The 26,172-nt window shown below is 39.8% G+C and overlaps 1 protein-coding gene across 1 annotated transcript in view; it reads right to left on the reverse strand.

The window, feature by feature from the left end:
• Nucleotides 1-177: 177 nt before the first annotated feature.
• dab1b (DAB adaptor protein 1b) overlaps nucleotides 178-26,172 on the reverse strand; it is a 76,283-nt gene continuing 50,288 nt past the window's right edge. The window contains exons 5-25 of the mRNA XM_037981928.1: nucleotides 25,246-25,377; nucleotides 22,746-22,865; nucleotides 22,272-22,310; nucleotides 19,946-20,011; nucleotides 18,882-18,941; nucleotides 17,082-17,129; nucleotides 16,808-16,916; nucleotides 15,412-16,053; nucleotides 13,956-14,083; nucleotides 9,166-9,254; nucleotides 8,160-8,307; nucleotides 6,516-6,663; nucleotides 4,471-4,612; nucleotides 4,240-4,372; nucleotides 2,818-3,015; nucleotides 2,433-2,673; nucleotides 2,124-2,252; nucleotides 1,871-2,034; nucleotides 1,254-1,407; nucleotides 473-544; nucleotides 178-386 (exon numbers count right to left, since the gene is read on the reverse strand). Coding sequence (XP_037837856.1) covers nucleotides 232-386; nucleotides 473-544; nucleotides 1,254-1,407; nucleotides 1,871-2,034; nucleotides 2,124-2,252; nucleotides 2,433-2,673; nucleotides 2,818-3,015; nucleotides 4,240-4,372; nucleotides 4,471-4,612; nucleotides 6,516-6,663; nucleotides 8,160-8,307; nucleotides 9,166-9,254; nucleotides 13,956-14,083; nucleotides 15,412-16,053; nucleotides 16,808-16,916; nucleotides 17,082-17,129; nucleotides 18,882-18,941; nucleotides 19,946-20,011; nucleotides 22,272-22,310; nucleotides 22,746-22,865; nucleotides 25,246-25,377 — 3,117 coding nt within the window. The 3' untranslated portion in view covers nucleotides 178-231. The remainder of the gene's footprint in view (nucleotides 387-472; nucleotides 545-1,253; nucleotides 1,408-1,870; nucleotides 2,035-2,123; nucleotides 2,253-2,432; nucleotides 2,674-2,817; nucleotides 3,016-4,239; nucleotides 4,373-4,470; nucleotides 4,613-6,515; nucleotides 6,664-8,159; nucleotides 8,308-9,165; nucleotides 9,255-13,955; nucleotides 14,084-15,411; nucleotides 16,054-16,807; nucleotides 16,917-17,081; nucleotides 17,130-18,881; nucleotides 18,942-19,945; nucleotides 20,012-22,271; nucleotides 22,311-22,745; nucleotides 22,866-25,245; nucleotides 25,378-26,172) is intronic.

A 26,172-nucleotide genomic window follows, 5' to 3' on the forward strand; every position in this document is an offset into this window, starting at 1 on the left:
TGATTTGAAGGGTACATCTGAGTAACAGCAGATGAATTTAGGTCAGTGCCTAAGGCAGATCCACTTAGGTCCTTATAAAAAAAAAGAAGATAAGAAATAACATGGTTTCACATTAGCTGTAAAATACTCAAAAGATCTCCCGCTGGATGCTTATTCATATCAGCATGTCACGAGTAGTCAAAAGGCTTGCACAAAGGCAAAATTTTTATTAAATCTTTAACATTAGAGATTTTAGAAGCATTCAGTAGACTCCCGTTCCAGTCCGCTGCATGCGAGGCCTCCGCTGCTGGGCGTTGGGTTGTTACACTGTCGGGTTCGGGTCATTTTCTGGCCACTGCAGGATGACCACGCTCCCCAACAACTCCATCTGCCATCAATAGCCATAGCTACAACACAGGATCATACCATTTGTCATTTCAGTATTAGTGGATGTAAATAAAATTAGTGTCACTCTGTGAAAACGCTGGATTACCTTCTGGCCTGTGAGTGATCTCACAGCTACGCCCAGTGTAGCCAGAAGGACATACACAATCACATCTTGTGCCTGTAGAGCCAAAAAAACAAAAAACATTATTACCTATATTTTCACCTGATATCATATTGGAGATGTTCTAACTGTGCAACCAAAATTTCAAAAACAAAACATGACTGAAACTAGCATTTCATTAAGGAACATTGCCTGTTGAAGTTTTATACAAACATTTTGCATGATACTTTCACACTTTAAGTATGTTTTGGGGATGACTCTCAGCTACTGCCACACCAGATTTTAGCTCAATATCTGTAAAATGAACTGAGTTATAGACATGTGTTTGCTAAAGTTGATTAGCTGTGGCAGCCAACTTGAATGGAATTAGGTCCAAAGGTTTTGTCAGGTTTACTCCTACGTCCATTGATTACTTTCTGAGAGTGTTATCTGGTGGTTCATGAGATATGTTGCTAACAGACAGACAATCAAACACAAACACACAAGCATTTACAGGATCGCCTGACTTTCATGGAGTTTATTCTAGAGTAGTTTCAATTCCCGACTCTAAGATAACAAAATGGAAAGAATACCAAGGGGAGGAATATTTTTGCTACCCACAGTACTTTGGTTTAATGGATTTAAATCATCGAAAAGATAAGATAAGATAAGATAAGATAAGATAAGATCCAATCAGTAAGAAAAGAATAACAATTAGACACTGAATTCTCTGTTAATAAATGGTGGAATGAGAAGGACTTCAGTCAGCTAAAACAAACTGTGATACCTTTCAGAACAGCCACTCCGTTGTTCTGACAGGGAGCACAGCGACAGGAACTCGTCTCCGCCAGGTACTCCGACAGAGCTCTCTTCAGGTTTCTTTTCAGGCTGGCATCATCGGAGAAGTCTCTGGATGTCACCAGCTCATACAGCGGCTTTGTCTAATGAAACACATGCTGTTACAGAATATAAAGCTGGATAGTATTTACCCGTTCCAATGTTTGGAAAAAGTAGAAATTTTCCAGGTAACTAAAAAAAAAACCATTAAGTGCTGAAACCTGCCTACTCTGCAGAGAGGCAGCCCGTTTGTTTTTTGGCACACTTGCATTTGGGAATGTTTAGCTATTTGCTCTCCAAATTTGCCATTGATCAGCTAAGTTGTCCTTTGACTCTGTGTATCTGTGCCAACGCTGGCCCTGCAGCAATCTGTCTGGTCAGGTGCCTTGTGCACAGCTTGATTATAGCTTCAACATGAGATGGAGCAATACAAAACAACATGTTGACAGTAGTATCACAGGAGATGATAGGAGAAGGGATAGAGGAACAAAAAGAATGTCATGCACAAAGCTTTACCAATGAAGTAACAGTTAAAAAACACGAATGCTTATATGTTTAGACGCTCACTGTTATGCGGATGAAGTCAGGGTTGAAACGAACACCTTCGCCCCACAGTCTCATCAGCTCTGGAGTGGGAAGCTTCTTAGACATCAAAGCAGTGATGGATTCACTACTCCCACCCCTTACAACAGCAACAAAGTCCTCCACCATGCTCCCCTTCTCTGTGTCCTCTGAGGAGAGACAGAGGGAACGTCTGAGTCCTATAAAAGACTGAAACATCTACAGAATCGAAGCCGTTCAATCAGCGATCGAACCTCACCTCCCATCTCATTCAGAAGGCCGTTGCAACTTCCACCTTGGACTCCCAAAGATACATAAACTCCATATATGTTTGCCCCAACATTCAGGCCTGCCTGCACACAGTTCTTGTAGTCTTCCAAAGAATAATCTAGAAACAGCAAATCCTGAAAGTGATTACTGATACTCTTCTTTCACTGCACAAACTATTTCACTGTCCACAGATGGTATAGACTCCGAATCAAATAATAATTATTTTTTTATCATTTTATTATCATAATTTCAGAGTCTACAAAAATCTGGAAATTTTAAACTTGAACTCCAGTACAACCTGACTTCTTCAGCTTCTCCTTGTTCAGGATGATGGTGTGCTCATAGTCTCCCCCGAGTGTGGCCTCAGTGATGTAGTGGGTGCCATAGTCCCTGTAGATCTGCCTGTACTGGCCATAGACATAAGCCTGCGGCAGGGAGCGAAGGCGCTGCAGAAACTCAGGGTGAAGCACCAGATCGTCTGATTTCAGGATGTACTGGGCCAACTGCAGCTCTGCTTTGGCTCTGATAAAACTGTTGGTCTGGAGATTGGAGAACAGAGGTGAAAGACTCCCAGCTTTAAGCTAAACAGTGTGACAGAAACTATAAAATGTGCATTGGATGGTTGGGGATCATTGGGGGGAAAAAAAGGTCAAAATAAAAGGCAAAAAAAAAAAAAAACTAACATTGCCAGAAGAGCGACGGATCTTCTGAATTGACTTTTTGTATTTGGAGCTATTGAGGTTAAATCCAAAATTGAAAACACCTGGAAAGCCAAAGCCGATGGAGAAAGAGGTTTGGGTCATGTGTTCCTTCATGGTGAAGTCCATGTAGTCAGAGTATGACTCGAAAGACCTAAGGGTGAAATCATATGAGCCTTTTGTCTGGAAACAAAAGAGCAGATGAGAGACTTTTAAACACAACAGTGGTGCTGAGGAGTTATATTTACCTTTTAAATATCAAAGTAAATCAAAGAACATGTTGCTTAGCCAGCTTATAGCTACAGAAGTCTAAAATAACATGCTTAGAAATTCATTTTCATGATATAATTTCACGATAATGACTTAATTATCTCGTTACCTCAAGAGAACTCCAGTCATTTTCTGAAGAGGACAAGTTGTCTTATTAGCCCAACATTATGAAGCTTGCTCTCTCTCAAGTTTTTTATCCCAAAATTTTGGAATACCAATGCTGATTTTCTCAATATAACTGGTTATTTATCTAGTTTTCTTGAGATAACAAGTTGCTTCTCTTGGTATTTCGAGGAACGATGGCAGTTTTCTCCAGATAATGAGTTTTTTTTATAGTTTTCTTGAGATAACAGCACTATTTTTAACAAGATAAGTTAATTATCCTGTTACCTTGAAATAGTGGAGCTGATTTTCTCAAGATTATAAGTTCTTTATCTTGTTACCTTAAGATAATGATGCTTGTTTTATCAAAAAAAAAGTGGCCTCATTGTCGCAGGATAACAGTTTGCTTCTCAAGTTGTTTAACTAGTTGTCTTGAGGTAACGATGCTAGTTTTTGCAAGATAGCACATTATATGTCCTGTTTTTTTAGATATAATGCTCATTTTCTCATGAAAAGTTATCCTGGCATCTCAAGATAACTGAACTTGTTTTCTTGGGATAACAAGGCGTTTGTCTTGTTTGTTTTTCTGGAGATAACGGGTCAGTATATTTAATTATTCTTATTAGGAAAAGCTACTTTTTTGTGGTAACTAGAATTTTTTTCTCTTTAATGAAAATAATAACAATAAACAAAAGGGGTAATTCCATATCCAGATTCAAAACAGTCAGGCTGGAAACTAATTAAAGCTGAATATGCAACATCAACAAACATCCACTTATAATTAATATATCCATCCATTATCTGCTGCTTGTTCTGGACACTAATCAACAAATTATTTTTATAGATCACATCTCAGTATAATGACAGTGGTATTAAATGATGAATCTTGTTGTAACAAAAGAATTTTCACACTATATTCTGAGAAAAAAAAGCCACTTTTCTTCAGACAATATCTCATCTCAAGAAAACAAAGCTTGTTTAGAAAGGATGCAGAGCAATTTGCCATAATTTGGTCTAAAATTAGCCACGTTTTACCTGTAATGTGTACTGTTGCAGGTTGAAAGGCTTCCTGAATGGGACATCCTGGATATACTGAGGCAGACAGCTGCCTCCGTAGTATCTGTTATCGAGCACCACACCTTCCAGATTACTGTTCAAGACGTTTATTCTGAGAAAAAGAGTAGCAGTGGTGCGGAGATTAGGAATGATAAGAGAATGTTTTTAAAAAACACATTGGACTTGGACAGCAATGGGCATGGTACTCACCCTTTGGCAAGGTTTTCAATTCCCCAGTACTCCTCAGCCTCCACCCTGCAGGGCTTGGAAGCACTCTTACAGCCAATTTCATCGGACATGTCCCCACAGTCGTCCTCCCCATTACACTGCAGAGTTCTGTGGATGCAGCGACCTGAAAGAAACCAAACAAATACGAAAATCTTACAACTTCGTGCTTCTATTGCATGTTTAATATTAAACTTTATTTGTGGTAACTCAGCTTTCAGGACATTGGTCATTTGATAGAGTCATGGTCAAAAGCAAGGAAACCGTCTTAAAGGTGCTGAAAGGTCGTAAAATAAAGGCCAGCATTCACTGAAGGGAATCACATCATCCCCAACATTTCACAGCTTACTTTTAAACTAAGACCATCTTATATTGAGAAATGGCAGGGTAATAGCCGTTTTGGTCAAATCTTGAAAATAACAATATGTTCAATCTCACGTGATATTACAAGATCTTGGGCGACCTTGTTAGGGTCAGAGTATGTGTTGAGAATGACTCTCAGCTACTACCACACCAAATTATAACTCAATATCTATAAGGCTGAGTTTTACAGATTTTTGTTTCTTCTACGGTCGCTTGGTTGTGGAATTGAGTTTAAACGTCAATCACTTGTAAATGTACATACAATGATTACTTTGTGAGAGTTTCATTAAAACCTATTCAGTGGTTCATGAGCTGTATGGCTAACATTACAGACACATGCATACATGCACACAGACAGGCAAAAAAAACCCCATCATCACTTTTTCTTTTTGCCTTTAGGTGATAATACAATACTGTAAATCTGATCTTTACCAGTCTTAAAGTTACTATACTCTATTATACACTATGTATACCCTGGCTGCATCCATAAAAATAACTTTCATAAGGATGGAACTCCAAGGTATCATTGGTGATGATTGTAATCACGAGTAGATAAAAGCAAAAAGTTGTTATTCTTTTGTCTATGTCAGGATTTGGGGGTCTTTGGGTTTTTGTATTGAGTTAATTCGTTCTTTAAGTCTGTTATTTGGTTCCTGTGTCTTGTTCCCTGTGTCCTTTGTGTTCCCTGCAATCATTCACCTTTCCTCTGCTCAGTTCCTGTCTACCCTGCCTCAACCACCTACACCTGTCGCTCGTTCAGAATCAGTCACCTGTGTCCACTTTCTAATCATCCTCGGCTTTTAAAACCTGCTCATCTCCTTCACTTCACTTCACTGCTGATTCATTCTGTGTTCCTCGCCCGAGTTGTCTGGTTTTTTCCTCGTGTCTTGCCCCTCATGGTTTTGGAATCCTGTTTTGTAAGTTTTGTTATTTAGTTTAGTTGCTGCCTCGTAAGCCCTTTGTTTTCCTTTTGTAAATAAATTTGTTTACTTTTGAGTTCCACCTTGTCTGTCTGCATTTTGGGTCCAACCAACTCTACACGCACCGTGACAGGCTGCTCCTCTCTGCTGGAGTCATTACAGCGAGCAAACTCAGTTTAGAAATTGTTTGGGCTCAAACTCGCAACTTCAAGACTGCAAGGCACTGACCACTGAGCTACTGCAGCCCCCACAAAGCAGAGAGTAAAAGGATAAATCCTTATTTTTTACCTTTTCATGGCATAATACTGCTTGCATTGTTTTTTTGTTTTTTTTTTGTTGTTGTTTTTTTACAACAATGACAGTAGCAGTGGACAACAATGGAGCAGTCATTTAAGGAATGCACATTACTTGCTGCCTTGCAGGCCAAACAGACACACTAATAAAGCCACTAGTAATACCACTAATGCTGCTAAAGTTTTAAACAAAGATTTTACAGGATTTGTTAGGTGAACAAAGCATACGCTGTGAATGACTCTCAACTACTACCACAACAAATCTTACATCACCACCTATAAATCTGACTAAGTTGGAGTCATTTTTGCATTCGGTAAGCTTGATTAGCCATCTCGAATCAAGTTGACGAACAATAAAAATTAAAGTCAAGTGAGTAACTTGAGTCACTATGCAAATAAGGTAGCTGGATTATGATCAAGCTCCTGGATACATGGTAATAGAGGCAGGATGTACCTGTTTGGGTGCAGAGGAAACCCTCACATAAAGGCACATTGTCACAAGTGTAGCGGGCTGGAACGTCGCAGGCCTCCTCCTGCCTGCCATGAAAGTTGCACGGCTCCCCTCCAAACTGAGACGGCTGGTCCAGCTTAGCATAGCGGTACTGGATAGTTGGAGGGATATAAACACACAAAGGGTCACACAAACACAGAGGAAGGTTTCCCACTATCCAATAAAGGTGGCTTGGAAAGTCCTCCGGGGAGCTGTAAAGGCTGAAATCACATTAGTGGGCTGTTTTCACTTTGTCATGTCAAGTTTATTAATCCCCCCCTCTTGTAAAGTGGGTGAGATAGAGGACTGGAGTACATCAGCTTAGACCTCTGCCAGCTGTAGAGCTCTCCACAGTCCACAGAGAAAAACAGCTCCTAAATGTTTAAACGGTGAAAGCCCCTGAATTATCTGTGAAGTTTCTCTCTGCAAGGATTATGAATTTATCTGCCTCTAATCTCACTCTATCCACATGGAATGACTTAAACAACAAATACCCCCACACACACACGCACGCACACACACTAAACTGCACTTAGATATATATAAATAATAGTGTCATGATCTTTATATGCCTTTAAATGTAGAATGAATTTGCACATGTAAGAGTAAAATCTTTGTGCAAATATTCTGAACATGTTCAAATTTCTGCAACATGAAAGTGAGCCTCTGTGACTCGGGTGAGAAAACTAAAAACCATAACGAACGTCTTCAGACATTTTGGAATCTCCCTCATGATTGCGAATACTTGCAGCGAGATACTGGTTTAAGGGTTAATTTGGTGTCAAAAATTGGTTTGGATCACAGGTTGAACAGCAACCAGTTCCACCTTATTTTTTACAACGATGTCCACTATTTCCCTGTCCTGCTGAATGGCCATCAGCCAGTAGTTTTTCATCTGTTCTGTTTTTCATCCATCACACTTAATGTTGTAATGATTTCACTTACTGTTGGAAGGATCTGACTCAACTTATCATTTAAACATGTTAAACTTAAGCCTAAACTGTCAATAAACTATTATCCAGAACATGCAAAATTGGGGTGTGCAACGTACTGTATATCACATTTTGCTAGTTCCTTTTGTTTTCAAATTTGATCAATTTCTGTACTTCTGCCAATGTTTTCTGTTTTTAGAAACCAATGTTTAATACATGCTTTGCCTGGCATTTTTAGTTTTGTTTGTCCATATTCCCAGCCAGTGTTTTTCCCCAGCTCCCCTGATCCTCCCACCTGTTCCCACTCACTAATCAGCCCTACCTGAATAAATCACTCATGTGTCAGATGCTCATATGTACTCTTCTGCTCAGTCCCAGTTTTTGGTCCCCTGCACCTCTGGGTTTTGTTTTTCTAGTGAGATTTGCTGCCCATTTCTGAGAATCGGCTTGGTTGGCCCAGCTCACCTAAAAGCACAGACTCTTTCGGCTACCGAACGATAAAAGAGCAAACTCTCAAAGAGCGGGTTCCCAGAGATCTGTTGGAACCATCACTGTTGTATTTGCCTCATAAATAATCTGTCTGCCTGCTACTGTGCCCACCTCATGCTGCACCTTAAGGACCCCCAACCACTAGACTGTAAAAATTCTCCCTATGGTATGCAGTCATCGTACTTACTCTCTTCTTTGTGCAGGTGTCACAGCGTGACCAGCGGCTCCACTCAGATAAAACACAGTCCACTGGTTGAACTATCACCTGGTTACCCACTGAACGAGCTTCACGGACACCGGGGCTCTCACTGCTCGCTGCTGTTTGAGCGACTTCACTGTGACATGCGGAGGGAAAACAAATTAAGCCTAACTGTAACAGAACATAATGAAAACAGAGCTTTTGGTAACTTAAAGGAACAGTTCAGATCTTTTACACTGGGGGTTATGTGGAGATGTTCTGAACAGATAATATCCTACCTGTTGCAGTTAGCTCTTTGTATAGCTTCAGTCTGGAGAAACAGAGTTTAATTCTGATGGGACTGTGGAACTGACGACTACTTTAAGTGTGGCCAACAATTCTAGTCTCCAAACTTTCCAAGTGGTTCATGCAGAAATATTTATGCAGGAAGTCCCCCTATGGCAGCAGCAGCAAGCTGTAGCACTGCTGCTGCTGCCTTTATTTGCACTTGCAAATAACCATAGATTTCCATATAAATAACTGTGATGTAAAACTGATAGCAGTGTAGAGGTTTATAAAATATCATTAGCATGAACCGCTACTGCTATTTTATAAGAGATTGGAAGTGTTTTAAAATGACAGCAGTCCACTTTGGGTTGCGTTCAGACTAGCTGTTAAATTGTCAAGCTGGTCAGAATTGATTTTATTTCCTTCAAACTGAGATTTTTCAAAAAGCTATTTACAGGTATGAACAGGTATTATCTTTTCTACAGAACCCCACGTCAAAATATCTACACCATCTCTTTTAAGTTTCTGATACAACAAAGGAATTTATTTTGAGTTAGATGTGAAACAAATCACTTTTTAATTAGAAAAAATACGTTTTAAAGCAATGTTTACCCATTGTTTTGGTGTCAGCAGGTCTCTGGCAGCATGTTAAATATCAGTGGAATTTAAACTCAAGCAACAACGGAGGAAATACAGCAGAACAATAACAAACCAATAAATATCCTACCTGAGGAGCAGCAAGCTCAGAGTAACACTGAGCAGGCAGCTGTGAGAAATGACTTCTCTCGCCTGTATCGTCACTGAAAACATGATTGTGTGTTATGACCGACTGTGACAGAGGAGAAGACTCTGTTCAGCTGGATGTGTAAACACACACTGATCAATACTGGCGTTGATATGAACTCACTGCTGCCATTAGACTCAGACGTGGAGCTGAATGGACAAGGCTGCACGCTGGGCTCGTCAGCTTGTTCTCAGATAGTGTTCACCACAGGCTTGACTCAGATTACCGCCTCTTTTTAAGCTCCATAAAATTCAATTTGTGTCACATTGTGTCATCTAAGATGAAAAGAAAATATGGTTTGGACAATATGGCAGTCAGGAGAGATGTGCTGAATTAGGCTCTTGGTCCAAACGCAGTCAGGTGATTTGAGCTGAATTTGTGTAGCCATAACCTTTACACTTTGCTTAACTTCCCTGATTTTGGGGTTTTTACAGAATTGCAAAATGCACTGACTCAGCTGTTTACCTCCCCCAAGAAAGGTTGAGCAATACTGCTAAAAAAGCAAAACCCACAGCTTTTGTAAAACTTGTAAAACACTGCAAACTGCTCATGACTTTTTTAAACCATAGACCTTCATCGGAAAACCAAACAGTTTTCCCTCTAAACTAATAAAATAATGACTTTTAGAGAAACAGGGCCATAGTTTTTTCTGCATTACATAGGTAATAAAAGGTAAAAGTAAAAAAATCTAACTAAATTTGTAAAGCAGAATCTTGTTTTTCCTCCTCTTGTCCTGTTTTATCACATCCAAGCTCCTTACATTTATCTTGACAACATTTGGAGAATTTGGTTTGACCACAACAACAAAAATCCCCAAATGAAGGAACCGCTTCAAGTTTAAAATGCAAGTTATGCATTGATGCAGTCTCGTCGTGATATCATTCATTTCTTTATACAGAGAGAGGGGTTTTCATCAGGAAGAAACCTTGATGAAAATGATTTATGACAACCTGTTTCACTGAATAAATTTAAGGTTTACACAAAGTCAAACCAGTATTTATTGGAGGAGGGCAGCCTCTGCTGGCTTTTTCTTTTAAACCGCTGACGTCATTGCTCTTCTATGGTCAATATTCTTCAGCTTCTGTCACAATTTTCAATTCCCTATTCATCCATCCACTTCCTTTACCCGCTGGAGAAAGCCCACAGGGAGAACATGCAAACTCCACACAGAAAGACCTTAGCCTGGTGTTGAACCTGTGACCTTTTCCCCGCGTCGCCATGCTAGCCCAATTTGAGACTTAACTAATTACAGCTAAACTTGTTGAAACGTATGAATTTTTGAGCATACAGCAGCAAGATAAGATCTAAATGAATCATCAAGAGTCAACGAATGAAAGAAAATATCTGAGGTATAGTTTTATTTTTTTATAAGATCAAATTCCAGTTTGTTTACATGGAGGAGGGGGACTGAAAAGAAGAAGAAGAAAGCTTGATGTATGTTGGACTCTCAGGCTGTGGTTGTTTCTTCAGAGGTTTTTGTAGTTTTCCAGTTGCCCTCAAGTAGAAATGAAACCGATGCTAACTGTGGGAACCACGTGGTATTTTATTTGTGACATGTGACAGTGGCATGGATACAGTATGTGGGGGGAAGAGGGAGTCATAGACGTACAAAAATCCCTTTTTAATCTTTTTTTTTTTATCATAGTTCTTAATTCCATAAATAAACTTGACAAAATATTTTGGACAATTTGTCACATTTGTCTCACACAAACAGGGCTACAGTCATTCCACATTGTTCCAGTGATTTCTTCTGTTCCCGTGTTTGTAAAGTGGCCTGTCGTTTTGTTCCTTTCAGTGGAGCTGACCTACGATAAGTGCTCTTACAACGACCCGCTTAACTGCGAACAATGACCCAACAAGAACAGTGACTATAGACAACAAAAAATAAACTCAGTAAGCTAACAAAATGTCCTCTAATAGCTTTGAGCTCGTGATTGTTAAGCGGTTTTATTACTGAACTTGCGCTCACATTTTGAGGAAACCGGACAGAGATATGACGCTCAGGAGGCAGAATGTAAACAACACGACCTCGGCTGTAAAATGTCTAAAAGCTATGAGAAAGAAAAAAAAAAAATCTGCCACTACAATATGTAACTTTAAAAAAGTAGCTCTCACTTCAACTACTGCTTTCATTTCTCAAGTTTAAATAATAATATAAAAAAGACAAGTAGAGAGGGCTATTTTTTCTTTTTTTTCTGAATGAACACACATTCACAGGTAATTTCTCACCAACCAATAAGGAGACATTTTTCAGAAATAAAAAAAGGCTTCAAAAACCAACAAATGTCCAGATTTCTTTTCTTTTTTTTAAATGGAGGTGCTGGTAGAGCATTGCTTGAGAGAAACACAAGTATAGTTGGCATCCAAGAGGTGGACAGCTAAATTATGGCACAGAGGCTCGGGTTGGGAGGAGGGGGGTCATGAGGACGATTCTTATTTACAAAATAGGTGTTTGGCAAATTCTGATTTCAACGTTGATGTCTCGGAGTCATTTCGTTGCTTGTAATGACTCAGGACCATCAACTGAGAATTCACAGCTTATAAAAAAAAGAAAAAAAAGAATAATCCTCACTTCTGATTTGTTTCAGGCCTCGAAGGAAGCTGCTGACAGCTTCGCCCGCCGAAATCCACACCGAGTCTCTTCATGCAAACTGATGAAACGATGGAGCAACACTCGGGAGCAAATCCGCCCCGCTGTGCACAGTCTTTGCTCGCGGTGGTTGATGAGTCAACCGTGCGCGGTGCTCCTTTAGAAAGTTTCCAAAAAATAATTTGCATCATTGTTGTTGTTATTTTTTTTTTTTTTTTTCAAACATATTCTCACAGATATGCCCTCCTTCAATTCATCACAGAAGGTTTTAGTGAGAGCTCAAAGGTCACTTCCTGGTTGAAGAGTTATTTGATTGGACATGCTGAGGACAAGACAGTACAGTACAGTGTGTGGCCTCTGGAGAAAAAAAAAAAAAAAAGAAAGAAGTTCCAAGGATAACCAGAACTGTCATAAATATCCTTTAAAGGTTGATTTTAAAAAAAAAAGAGCAAGTTTCTGTAATCCAGCTGAGAGAAAAGCTGCTGCTTTCAGTCTCTTAAGAAGCAGTCTTGGCCTTGAGAGCTCCCATCCTCTGAAAGACAATCAGAAAAAAAAAAAAAAAATCCAGTTATGTCAGCGCAGTTCCAAGTTTCATCACCAGGGGGCAACATTGTGCCTCTGCATTTTCAGATGATGCAGAGAGGTCCTTCCACAGCTGGCAGCAAAGCATTCATTCACAGGGGAAAAAAAAACGTGAGGTAAAATGACAGATGAATATATGAAGCCAATAAAGGACAGAAGGAGAAGTTTATAGGGGGAAAAAAATGAGACGAGGGAAGTCGCTTGGCATTGACGATGAAAAGAGCTCGAGAGTAGAGACACAAACGTCACAATGTGAAGACAGCTGATTAATAACGGAGGGAAATAAGAGAAAGAAGAAGATTATGATGAAACGCTCACCGTCTCGCTGTCTGCCCGTCTCTAGCTGTCTTCCTGTGGACAGGTCTGATCCACGGGCTCGGCAGCTTCACTTGGCACCGGAGAAACCGTCCTCGCAGCAACACAACCCTGAATGTAAAGAAATAAACAAACAAATCAACATATGTGTCAAGACTGACCTCATATTCACCTTGTAAGGACTCACACATTCCGCTAAACATTTAGGGAAAGGACAACTGCAATCACCCTGAAATAGGATTATCACCTGCCACTAAAGACAACAGGTGGATGATAATGTTTTTGCTATTATCTGTGTGTGTGTGTGAGCGTCTGTTAGCAAAACATCTAATGAACTACTGGACAGATTTTATTAAAACTCCCAGAAAGTAATCATTAGATGTATGCCTACAACTGATTAACTTTCAGAGTCAAGCTGCTGCAGCTAAGCAACCGTAACAAACACAAAAATGGATACAACAAAGTCCGTTTTATAGATATTGAGAGTCATACACAACACATACTCTGAGTCTTAACAGATCGCGTGAGATCTCTGTCAGAGTAACTCGAGTTTGTCTGGCTATAATTCAGTCAATTATACGGATATAAAGATGAAATTAGGTGTGGTAGTAGCTGAAGGTTTTCATCGCACAAGATCATTGCTTAAAACTTTGACTGACTACTGAAGTCAACCCTGTTTGTCTGTTACCAAAATATCTTATATATCACTGGATGGATTTTAATGAGACTTTAAGAAAGTTATCAGTGGATGTTTTTTCTACAAATGGTAAACTTTTAGAGTCGACTGCCACGCCCATCTTTCCACAAAAACAGTTAGTTTATACATTTATAAATTTCTGAGCTAAAATTAGGTGTGTGATAATAAATTGTGCGCAACATCTAATGATATTGCACGAGATCCCAACTTTCTCCACATTAGATTTATTTAGCTTAAAACCCAGGTATGAAAGGCTTTCCTTCAAGGAATGCTTGGCCTTTAATTATATATGCTCTAATCAACACAGTTAAATCATGTTTGACCTTTTGTGTTTAATTGATTTGACATTTCTTCTTAATATTAATAAAAAAAACAGTGTAAACTCAATGCCGTAATAATCACATGACATTCTGCTGTGTGTAATTATGTGTTGCACAGCCGAGAACACTTCATCCATATGACAGCAGTGGATTACAGGATGATGCAAGTCAGTCGGTGAGTCAAATCCATGCATCTCATCGCCTCGAGGGGGAGGGGGTAAGGACTCACTGATTGTTCCTCCTTGGCGTTGCTGGGGTTGCCCTCTGGGTCAACAGGGGAGTGATCTGTCGGGGGGTCACTGGCCTGGGAGGGGGGGCAGTCTGAGGATGAGCTCTGCTGAGGGGCTGGTGTGGAGGCTGCGCAGGAAAGGGAAGATAAATGTCCACTAAATGTGTTGACAGGAAAGAATGAAATCTAGATCATGACCTTTCCTGCTTGTCCGCCCCCTCTGGTTCTCATGGTCCTAAATACTCAGCATTCTGCGTTCTGAGCTATTAACGGAAGCACGGCTCTATTTCTCCTGACATTTGGTTACATTTATCCTGCTTTCTTCTTCGCCAGGCTGAATGCTGAAAGGTTGCTAATACATTAATAGTCTTTACGGGAGTGCACATACAGCCGCTCTGAGGAAAATGTTAGCGTTAGCCTTCCAAAAGGCTTTTATAACAATACTAACATTCAGGTAGAACAAGTTGAATTTCATGATGACATGTTAACTAACCTCAACCGATAAGGCATATTTGTCTAAATTAAACAAAATAAATAAATGTAATACAACAGTCTGATACAGTAGATGAATAGAAATGCTTTGTTGTTCAACTTTTCTCAGAGTTTATAGTTCTGTTATTTTTGGAAGCAGGGTTATGTTACGTTATGAACTATTAATATCTTACCTGTTGTAGATAGCTCTTTGAATGACCTCAGTTTGTAGAAATAGTTTAATTCTGAGATTTTAAAATTTCAACTTCACTCTTTTGTCTTTTTTTTTAATAAAATAAACTCAAATTTTAAAACTGAAATTAAAAAAAAAAAAAAATTCAACATTCAGTGTCTATAATTTCTACTTATGATCTAACCTAAATAAATGAAACACTGTTGTTCTGGCAGCTGGTTGACAGAATTTGCTCCAATGAATTAAAAACAAAGTGAACGGGTGAATGCTGAAAGGTTGCTAATACATTAATAGTCTTTACGGGAGTGCACATACAGCCGCTCTGAGGAAAATGTTTCTTGTCCACAAGCAAAACTACCAGTTTTGACTGCTGTTTTTAATATTATTGATTATCTTTGATGCCCTAATTTAGATATTAACTTGTATTTAATCATGTTATAACATAATAACTTTTATTCAAGTTATTGTATGACTCAGTCCATTTTAGATTTGTAACTAACAATAGTTTTAGCTTTTTCTTATGCCTTTTTATATTTTCAGTTTAGACACAAGTTCCACTTTATTGATCGGTCTTTTGTCTGTATCATGTATGTTTTATCTTTCTGTCTTTTTAGGTTTTGCTCTCACTTTGAACAAGACAAAGACAATTTTAGTTTTAATGTTTTTTGTTATAGAGTGGAAACTACAGTAAAAACCCATGAACTTAAGACATTAGTATTACCTGCTCTGACTTTTCAAATTAAAACTCAAACTGTACAGTCATGCTGTGGGACAATTTTGTGAACTACTTACGAGATTCAGTAGATGGTGACGTAGATGCGCCCGGGCTCAAAGTCATCCTGGACAGATCAAGGTCACTGCAGCTACCGTCTTCCTCCTGGTGTGCAGCAGTCTGAGGAGACAGCAGCTGACTGCAGACCAGTGTGTCGGGTACACTCATGAGGCCGGGGGTCCCACACCTGCTCACTGATGCTGACACAGCACCGAGTCCCACACCTGCCATTCCCGACATCAAAGGGCCCTCCCCCGCGTCCGAGTCGGCGCCGAGTCTGTCTTTCCCCGGGCTAAGCTGCCGCTGGAGCAGGGTGGGGTCAGCCGTGTGCTGGGGGCTGGTGATGGCTGAGGAGGGGGCTGACAGGTCACAGCCCTGGGGGCACACAGTGGTGATAGGTACCAAGCCTTGAAGCATGGCGGCCGGGATAGCGTGGCCCCCCACGCCCACCGTCTGGGCTGGCATGTAGGCCGCCATAGCTGCCCACTGCTGCTGAGTGGCGGGAAAAATGTTGGCCTGGCTCCAGATGAGTGGCTGACCACCAGGGAGGACCTGAGCCACCTGGAGGGGCCCCTGCACAGGGAAGGCCAGAGTCTGAGCCTGGGCAGAAAACGGCTGCTGTGCCCACTGAGCCGCCTGAACCGGCCCCATCGTCATATAACCTGAAAGGAAAACCAGAGGCGGAGACAAAAGAATGGAAGGAAATAGGTAAAGGATATTTCAACAGAAAAAAGAAAGCAAAGATTATTAAAGGTGACAATGCAAAGAGTTAAAGCACACTTATTATTGGTCTGTTTCTGCCACGCAGCTTTAGAAAAACCCAGGCAAGAAATACATCAAAACGTTTGGCTCAGTTTGGAAAAGTGTTCTAAGACTTTTGGTTGCAGCATATTAGGATGTAGGAACAATGTAGACGAAATTTGCAAAAACTGTGAAAATCGTCTACATATGCAAAAATGGGCTATTGGTGAAATAAAGTGAAAAAATAAGTGAAAAAAAAATTAGAAGAAAGCTGATGGGGGTTTCAATTTCAATTAGTGGCTGCACTGGCACCCTTCAAAATTTTTTTCTTAGTTATTTTTATTATGAATACTCATAATTATTCATTTTTCAGAATTCAATATTTGAATCAAATCGTTCCTGCAATCTTCTGCTGACTTCCTGCTTGTGTCAAACCAGCCTGTGACTCATTTTGAACTTTCTGATTAAATAAAAACACCAGTTTCTGTTCCATTCATGTTTTGTAAAATTTTTAATGACCAAAGTTGTGGGCGATTTTATTTTATTTTATTTTTTTAGCGGCAGTGGAACAGAAAGTCACCATTTTGCTCACTGATTATGATCGGATGAAATGAATGAAAATAATTTCGGACGTATTCTTCATTGCATATCAGAAGTTTCAGCGTGGACAGCTACCTGACGGCACAGAGGTGGGGCTAAAGGGGGCGTACAGCTCAGCGGGGGTGTGCTGCTGCTGGCGGCTGCTCCTGCTCGGGTCCAGTGTGTTGGCTGGTGACGGGGGCATCTGGAAGGAGACGCATAAACAGATATCACCTCCGTCAAAGTCGGCCTAAAGTCACCAGCTTTCCCGTTATGGTTGATCTGAACTTTTATGCTGTCAGATACTGGAGCAATTTAGGTCTCTGTGAGCTTCCTGATAAAACTACAAACATAAACAATGCTTACTCACCGACGGGGGAGTGGACATGTCGCCGAAAAGATCAAAGTGGTTGATGTTCTGTGAGCAGAGCCGCAGGACAGAGAGAGAGAGAGAGAGAGAGAGAGAGAGAGAGAGAGAGAGAGGGAGGGAAAGAACGTCTGGTGTTACATCGGTAAATGAGAATCACAAAACCCCAAGTTGAGCTTTAACACGGGGTGTGGTGGTTGCATGGCTGTGTAGGTGTGGGGACTGAAATCTGTTCATAAAGACACTTTGTGCTGTGGATGGCAAAAAACAACTATCCCCTCATTTCATTATCAAATAATGGATCTAAAATGAATCTTTCATGCCTCGCTATAATTGAGTTGGTAAAAGGCTATTGGGTTCTATAAAACACACTCTGATTAGATATTCTTATGTCTGCCAATCATGAGAGGCCCCCAGTGAGAGCCCAGGCCGCTTCATCATGCTGATTTTACTCCACCAGCAGATATATACACAGAGGAGTGGGTTTAATTTATCAAATGAATGAAGAAGCTCCTGAAGTCACCCATCCGAGACCATGAGGCCACCTCACCCCTAGAGGCAGATGTGACACCCCCTCCTTTACTCTATAGTCCCCTCTGTCCTCTACTCACATGATCCAGAGCAGAGTATGGAAGATATGGGATGGGAAAGTTGCATGGGATGTCTGGGGCCATGCTCAAGCAGACAATGAAGCATGGAAAATTACACAACAAAAAGGATTTGCATGCTTTAAATACACACAATGCAGTTAAAAAGAAAGAAGAAAATAGCAGCAGCTGTAGTTGCTGCCGACATGGTGTTTATGTCCTCGGAAAGGATTGGACATAACTGATAAGTTTCAGTTCACACGGCATGTTGTAACCATTGAGGGGCACAAAATGAGTGCACCAATGGAGAGAGAGAGAGTGAAAAAAAAAGAAAAAGCAAACATTGTATACAGAGGTCTTTCCCTGCAGGCACTGACAACACATCAGGGGAGCTTGAGGCTCTCAAAAAGCTCCAACTGAATGAACAGACAAGCAGTAACACTTAGAGATATGGAGGCGCCGCTACCTAAACTGGCTGTTTAGGTGAGATAGCAACGGGCCAAGGCAGGTTATCTGTCTGATATGTTAAATTACAAGCACACAAACAGCGGAGAGTACAGATGCACTTTGCTGCAGCTGAGCTGAAGAGTTGAGCAGAAATTCTCTTTTAAACAAAAGAAAGAAAAGAAGAAATAATAATAAAAAAATCAATATTAAAAGCTGTTCAGCTGTTCGTTATGGTGCAGTTTTTTGCGGATGTTTCCTGGCCTTGATTGTTTGCGAGCATGACGACATTCCATGCAAGTCTTCCCACCTACAAACCTCTCATCTTCATCCTTTGAGGAAGATGAAACAGCCACTCCTTTATCTGCAGTATGTAACCAGCTCAGTGTTCCAGTCCGACGGAAACAGCAAACAGATTTTTTTTTTTTTGCTATTCGTCTCGACCATCTGCTTATGATACACAAGGCTGGATTTAAAGCCTGCCTATCTAATGTTCTGTGTAATTACTGATGGATCTGACTGTGGCCGATCAGTCAGTCTGTTTTAGCTCTTCGTAGCTCAGAATGACACAAAACAAATGAAGACTCCTGTCTGACTTATCTTTGATTTCAGAAGTATCCTTTGAGCCTATTGGCTGCCATATTTGCCATGCGCTAGTTTTGAATGAAGGCTGTCAATGATGGCCTAAAGCACTTCCTTCAAGAGGGTCCTAAAGAGAGGTTTGTAAGTAGTAAAGAGAAACAGAACAAATAATAAAAATGAAAACACCTACAGTCATGAAATGGCGTTTTGGGACATCATAGATCCCTTCCTTCTGCTGACTGGTTGGGACCTGCGTTAGATTGGATGTCGATTAAAATGTAAGCCACAGATCAACAACTTTTTGTTTAGCTGGGCACACAAAAAAAAAAACAAACTAAGACATGTCTATTAATAAAAAGCTCACTAAATCAATTTCTATCCAGGTCATTATTTTAGATTTATCTTTATCTTTTAGCAGAACAGGATTATGCAAATTCCACCGTTGTGCTGCTGAATCAATTCTGCTTAAATCGATATTGATTGCAAACAAAGCTTGGAGGGAGGTGCGTAGCGGTTCGGTGTGAACTGAAAAAGCTAAAACAATCTGCTCATCTGATAGTATGAAAATACATACGCTCAGGCCTTTGTTCCAGTTGTTTTATACAGCTATCTATTACTATTAAGCCCACTGCTTAACTCGCCAACTGCTCCCCCAGCCGGTTAACTTTTGGTTACGTTTCCCTCAAGCCCATTGATCTTGCTTCACTCTGACATCAAATGTCATGGCAAGTGATTAATCTCTCTGTTTCTCTGCAACTTTCATTTTCAGAGGAAGGCAAGAAGGGCAAAAAGTGGAAGGAAGGAAGGGGATTCAACCATACGGTAGGTCCCTGGAGTTCATGCTGGCCCTTCAGATGGTCTAAAACCAAAAGGTCATTTGTTGGATGCCAACAAGAAACTGACCTAAACACTAATGATACTGATTTAGACACTGTTTGACTTCTTTTCAATAATTCCATGTTTTTAATTTGTAGCTTTTTGAAACTGCAGGGCTTTATTTTGCCATTTTGAATTACCATGCATTAGGTTACCTTGATAATACCAGACTATTCCTTCTCTCTGGACCAATTTTCTTCTTTTTCCTACTATATTAAGCTAAACTTCAAGAAATATTTTGCTCCAAAAACAATACGGGCATTTTCAACTTCCTGAAGTACACATCTCTACTGTAAAATCTCTAGCTACTTTCATTTGTTTTTAAAGGATATGAAGAGGGGAAGGGAAAAAAAAAGCGGGGCAGTGCTTGTCTTGTACCTGATAAACGCTCTCCTCTGACTGGGGGCCACGGAGGGGTTCGTGTCCAGCCTCAAACACTATGTACTATAGAACAGAAGTAGTGGACAAGGCATAGAGATGCAGGAAATAATGAGATGGAAGGACGGATAGAAAGAGAGAGAGAGGACAGCATATAAAACAGAGAGGGAGGCGATGAAGACATGGCAAGAATAAATAAATGAAAACACGAAGAAGCAACGGTGGCAATGAGGGGGAAGTGAAATTAGATCAAGGGGGGAGGAAGGGGTGTGAAAAGTGGGGCATGGGGAAGAGGAAGGGGAGGATGAAAAGAGAAAGAAAAAAGAGCGAGGCGGGAAGAGGAAAGAGCACAAGTATAACAGGTCAGGCAGTAGTTTAGGCAATGTGGAGGTCTTAGCTAGAGGTTAGCCTTCAACCTCAGCAATACCATTCTAATCTACTTCAATTTTCTTCAGATTCTTGCGTTAGATCTTTGAATACTGCATAAAAAGTATAGAAAAGCAATGTAAAAGAAAGGCCTGTGCATCTTGACAGAAACAAAGTGAAATAGTTTGACATTCTGGGAGACATGTTTACCTACTGGATGTGTGGTTTACTACGTGTTAACTGTTAATCAGAAAACCCATTTAGTTTTGTTATCTGTACAAAAATAAAGATGTAAAAATGACCATCTTTGCCATATTGTAAATATGGATGGATTTTTCTGATTAATATGTGGGAAATTTTTGCTTCTTTGAATGCGTGGAGAAAGTATTCTGCCCAGTACATACTTTAATGGTCATCTTTGAACAGAGCTAGTTAAAGGAAGCTAAGCTAAGTTTTGGCTACTAGCTGCAGCTGGAGATCCAATAATTAACAAATAACTACTGAGTGATTTATTTATTTGTCTATATATAAAATGAGATAGAATTATATTTTTCTTCTTCAGATGGGACTTGAGAAAGAAGCTGTTGCACATTCTGATTTTTCTTGATTCAAAGACGGGATTTCATCTTTCAGATGTCAGACTAGACAACAGCCATGCCGAGGGACTTGTTGCTTCGAGCAGATCCTTGGTCAGTGATGTGACCCTCCTGATGCTGTACTGACCAACTGAGACAAGATGAGAGGCTGAGTTTTCGTACATTTCCTCACTACTTTCATCGCCATCTTATTGTACCAAAGATGCAGAAAACTTGGGTTGCTCAACGTAACTCTATTGTCTGTTTACAAGGAGCAGTGTTAGTTCGTCCAGCTGGATTACTGTACTAAAAACACAGCTATGTAGCTGTGTTTCACTTACAACAAAAACACAGCAATCTCTAACTTCATGATGCATGTTTAATAGTGCTAAATAATCCCTCCTGATACCCAATGAATGGATATTGGGGGAAAAGGCAATAGCCATGCCTAGATACTGGCTTCCAGTGTGTCTACACCTGTTTAGCAGAAAATCTACATTTTTTCCCCAGATTGTTCAGGTTGATCCTGTTTTTTGGGAATAAGTTTCTGCTTTTGTCCCTTGTGGTTGGTTTGAGGAAGTGCCATCTTATTTTAGCTGCTACTTTAGGAGTATGTAAACAAAAAAATGTAAAAATTGCATGCGCTTCAGCATGCTGCCATATACATAGATACATATATTTTTTACTTAATTCAAACTCTTATCTAACATACATACAAGACAATGGTACTGATATGCTTAACTATCTTATTAGAAATGAGTGCATATCCCAAAATGTCAAAGTATTTATTTGAGTTTTTGGATGCAGTTTGGAGTTTTGTCAACCAACACGGACATAAATTGAAAGCTACAAATGGAATGACTTCATGTAAAAAACACTTCAAGAGCAAAAAACAGAGATGATCCAGGAGGCAACTGTACCACTGAACAATGGCATTCAGAGTAAGAGTTAGTGTTGTCTGTATTCAGTGTGAGCAAACACAGAGAAAATAAAAACTAATGTTCGGCCAAATAAATGCAGGGCAAACAAGTGGGGGCGGGAGAACATCCAGTCAGGGGAAGTGAGAGCACGTCTTTGGAAGAAATCAGAACACTGACACAGATTCACTCAAAAATATGGGTTTACAACACCGCACTGGCAAAATGGGAGTTGAATGGTTGAACAAAACAGTTCACTAAGATGATCTACTGTGTATTACTGGAATGGTGCAATATTATGAAATATTAATTCAAGCAGATCAGTGGCTAGAGAAAGAAACATAGACTAAAGATTGAATGTATTTCATATTTCTTTTACTCAAGATCTCAAGACTGAAAACCAGTCACGCTTAAAAGGAATCAGAGTCAGCAGTGTTATGTTCCCCCTCTGAGAGCCCAAAGACTTACCTGGTAAACTGGATCGTCCACTTCGTCCTCGAGGATGGTCTATGGTTGGTGGAACAGAGTGCAGATGACACATTTCATTTTTTAGTCTTGTTAAAAAATAAATGAGGATGGGTGAAAACCAAGTCATCAGTTCATCTCAGCCTTTTCTTTTGACCAAGCACAAATACAGACTGACAGTGTGCTGCTGTCGTTGAATCAATACTTTAGTACATCGCATGCACACCAACACAGTTCCTAGCACACATGTGACTGAATCAAATAAAAGGCATCAAATTCAGCCATAATCAGTTCATACATCAATAGTGCAGACAAACTTAAACTATTATGAAGTTCAAAGGAACTCAGATTATACTGTGATTGAACTGTGATTATATGTGTTGTGTGAAGAAACCGATGGCTGAGTTACTATGTGTGATCTCACCTTTAAATGAAAAATGAAACTATAAAAAAGGACAGTTTGGCTCTGAGTCCTACCTGGTAGACGGCCTGCTCACAGTGTTTGTCCTTCTGGGCCTTCTTCTCCATCTCCTCTCGCTGTTTAATGTCGTAGATGAGCGTGAAGAGGTCACGCAAGTCGAGGATTAGAGGCTCTGCCTGGATGACAGAATTGGAAAATGATGGGAGATGTGTTATACTTCGAGGGGGAAAGTCGAAAGAAGTGCTCACTGGACAGAAATTGATAAAAAATGATAGTTCTGATCTTTTGAAGTGGAGTTTTTGTGGAAAGGTTATGAAATATTAACACCTTTCCTGCTGTAGATAGCTTTTTGAATGACCTCAGTTTGGGGAAATAGCGTTTAAGTCTAACTAGACTGACGAGCTGAGCCAAGATCAAAGTGGACTGTTTCAAACAACTCCAATCTCAAAAATGTCATAATGTCACTGTTTAGCTTTTCGAGAAATTTTAAAAATGTATATCTTTTTAATTAAATAAACTGTGTGGTGACAGTTTTTATTGGTCAGCTGTTCCTAAAACCACAGATGAGAAAGCTGACCAGCAAAGTTGATTTTTGTAAAAACATAGAAATTATATATAAAAAAAAAATGACAGTAATTATATGATTTCTGTACATGTTAGTTTGCAAACCCTTCCATTCCACCAGTTTCCTATTATATGGTTAATTTCATGGAGTTTTATGGGTATTTGCAAACACAAACAGCAGCAGCAGCAACTAGTTGTTGCACTTCCTATCCAGGTTGAGGTATTCAAGCAGGAAAACCATCTACAGTATTCCTGTAGTAATAACTGTGTGAACGCAAAACTGAAATAAGTGTTACGATTTATAAAATAGCATTTGCATGAATCACTCTAAACCTTTTTAGACTGGAGCTGTTTTAAAACAGCGACAATCGTCTTTGTTCTTCTCCCTGCTCTGACTGGCCATTAGCCCATCAGTCTGATCAGAATTAAAGCCTTTTTCTCCAACTTAAGGTCATTCAATGAGCAATCTGTAACTTTCCCACAAAACCTCTTGACAAAAGATTTAAAATAGCACTTTAAAATGTCACTGCAGTTGCAACAACGCTTTACCTAAACTCCACATTTAAATGAAAATGTCTGACTCGATCAGCCCAAAAGCTGGCTTGTGTTACCTACTGTATTGACACAGAGTTAAAAGCACAAAAATAAAAAAGAATCAAGTTCAGTGGTTTTATAAGCTTATTAGTAAATATTAAATACATCACATTGACACAATAAAGGTATTTATCAATTTCCTTTTTCAAGATTTCTGAACAAATTCACTGAAATCACAAATGGTTTCTTCATAGCCCTTTTACTACTGCATAGCCTAAAAACTGATTACTTTTCCCATGTTTATGTTTACTAATAACCTCTATACTGTATATTTGACAACATTCTTCAGGGTTTTTTTTGGCTCCAGGCTTTGAGCAGAAATGAGAAAAAAAACACAAATCTCTGGAATCTTCTCCACTTATGGTCTACAACATGTTTAAGTGGATCTTCTAATATGAAACACTTTCATCTGTCCCTTCAGAGGTGCATGTAGACTTTGGCCACGTTAAAACAAAAATATCAGTTTGAGGACCAATATTATGTGGGTCTTGGCAAAACATAAAGCAGTTCCCACAGGGCCTACAGGACTAACTAGAGGTACGGTAAAGTGTGTGATTTGTCGAGTAATTGATTTTTATTTTTTGTTTTTTGACACACCAATCAGCAAGGATCAGAGCTCTTGTGGCAGGGTAAAAACATGCTCCTACAATGTGTCTTTTTTTTCTGTTGGGGCAACATGGATCCAGAGAATTTTGATCAAAAACGGTCGAACCACATGTTTAAGATCACTCTCAAGTAGGAAAATGACTCTGCTATGAAAGTAAAAGATCCACAAGAACGTGGATGGTCTTTGCAGGGTCTTGGTAAGTTCTTCAGTGATGCATTAACAACAGAGTAGGCTCCCTTTAACAGATAAGAGCTCCACTATGGTTTTAAATTAAGCACCAAAGTTTTGTAGCAAAGTGATGATAATTTATCATAATGGTGGCACCGTACTGGGGTCCTGGGGGGAGCATGGTGGCATGGGGCACCACTATGGCTTAGTCACTGAGAACCTGAAGCAGAAGTGGCCACACTGGACTTTTGCCTGGGATATGACCATGAGCAATAGAAAGTGAAAGAAACAACATTCTGACACAGTCTGAAAGATTTGTGTAGAGTTTGATGAGGGTGCAGGACAGCATTTTAAGGATGTAAAAAAAAATATGAAAAGAAATAAACCCCTGATTTGACCAGTAGTGTCATAAATGTCTTGAGATTGAAGAAGGCCTTCAAATTGGCCAATGATTCACGTCGTGAAGAGCATAGCAGGGTTGTCATCCAGTGTAAAGGTGGCCTTAATTACATGAAGCTTGATATCTTGATGGGGCTTTGCTAATTGATAGTCAATCAGCTAAACAAAAACAATTTCATCAGTTTGCTTGTTTCACTAAGCAGCATTGTGAAAAAGGTACTTACAGATTGTGCCGTTTTAATTGCCACAAACTTGTGGTGGCCTTCCTTCCCGCAGACATAGCCGAAGGCCCGGTGGTCTCTGGTGTCCTTGGCGATGTAGCTGATCTCGTGGACTGAGTGATGATGCAGAAGCACCTAGGTGAAACAAAGCTAGCGGTGTCAATTCAACAATGTCTCTAAGGGCCACAGTACAGTAGTTGACATTGTGCGCTACATCCTCTCTCTCGTCTTCCTCTTCTTAAAGACGCCAAATGTGATCTCATTTGATCTGAGATTCTGCCTTTTTAAAAATACGACACAGTGCTGCGCTTCATGTTGGCAGACAAAGTAGGTCAAACCCACTTGAAACATTTTTGCATATTGTTGAGCCAAATGCTGCGAGAGAAGAGAAAATCCAAACGTGTTTAAATTTCTCTTACACAGAATGCCACTGAAACTAGAGCACCTACAGAACTGCATCTAGCCTTTTATACAGTTTATTTGGGTCTATTTTAAAACCATGAGCAGGATATCCCATTTCCAAACTATGCTTTTTTTGTACCCTTCCAAAAAAAGAAAAAACAGCAATACATACAAAAAACAATAACTCCATTGTCATTTAGAAGCACCCATCGGCTGCTTCACTATTAGCATAAATAAGCTTAAGCACCAGGGAGGAGCTTTTTTATTAGAATGTTTACCAATTTTTAGCAGGGACCGTCGCTGGTAATGCCTCAGATTAATGTAAAATACAAAACTAATATGACAAGTGAGCTCAATTCAGCAGAGAATCATGTCAGCTTTACATAAAATATTTCCATCTAAACGCTTGCTGACACAGCCTGCTGTGGAGTGATCCCCATTTCCACCTAAATAACTCCAGAGGGATATTAAGTGAGGAGTGTTATTTACTGGCAGTAATCAGTAAATAAAATGAGGAGCATTTGGGGG

The sequence above is a fragment of the Kryptolebias marmoratus genome, linkage group LG20, assembly GCF_001649575.2.
Source record: "Kryptolebias marmoratus isolate JLee-2015 linkage group LG20, ASM164957v2, whole genome shotgun sequence".
NCBI classification, from domain to species: domain Eukaryota; kingdom Metazoa; phylum Chordata; class Actinopteri; order Cyprinodontiformes; family Rivulidae; genus Kryptolebias; species Kryptolebias marmoratus.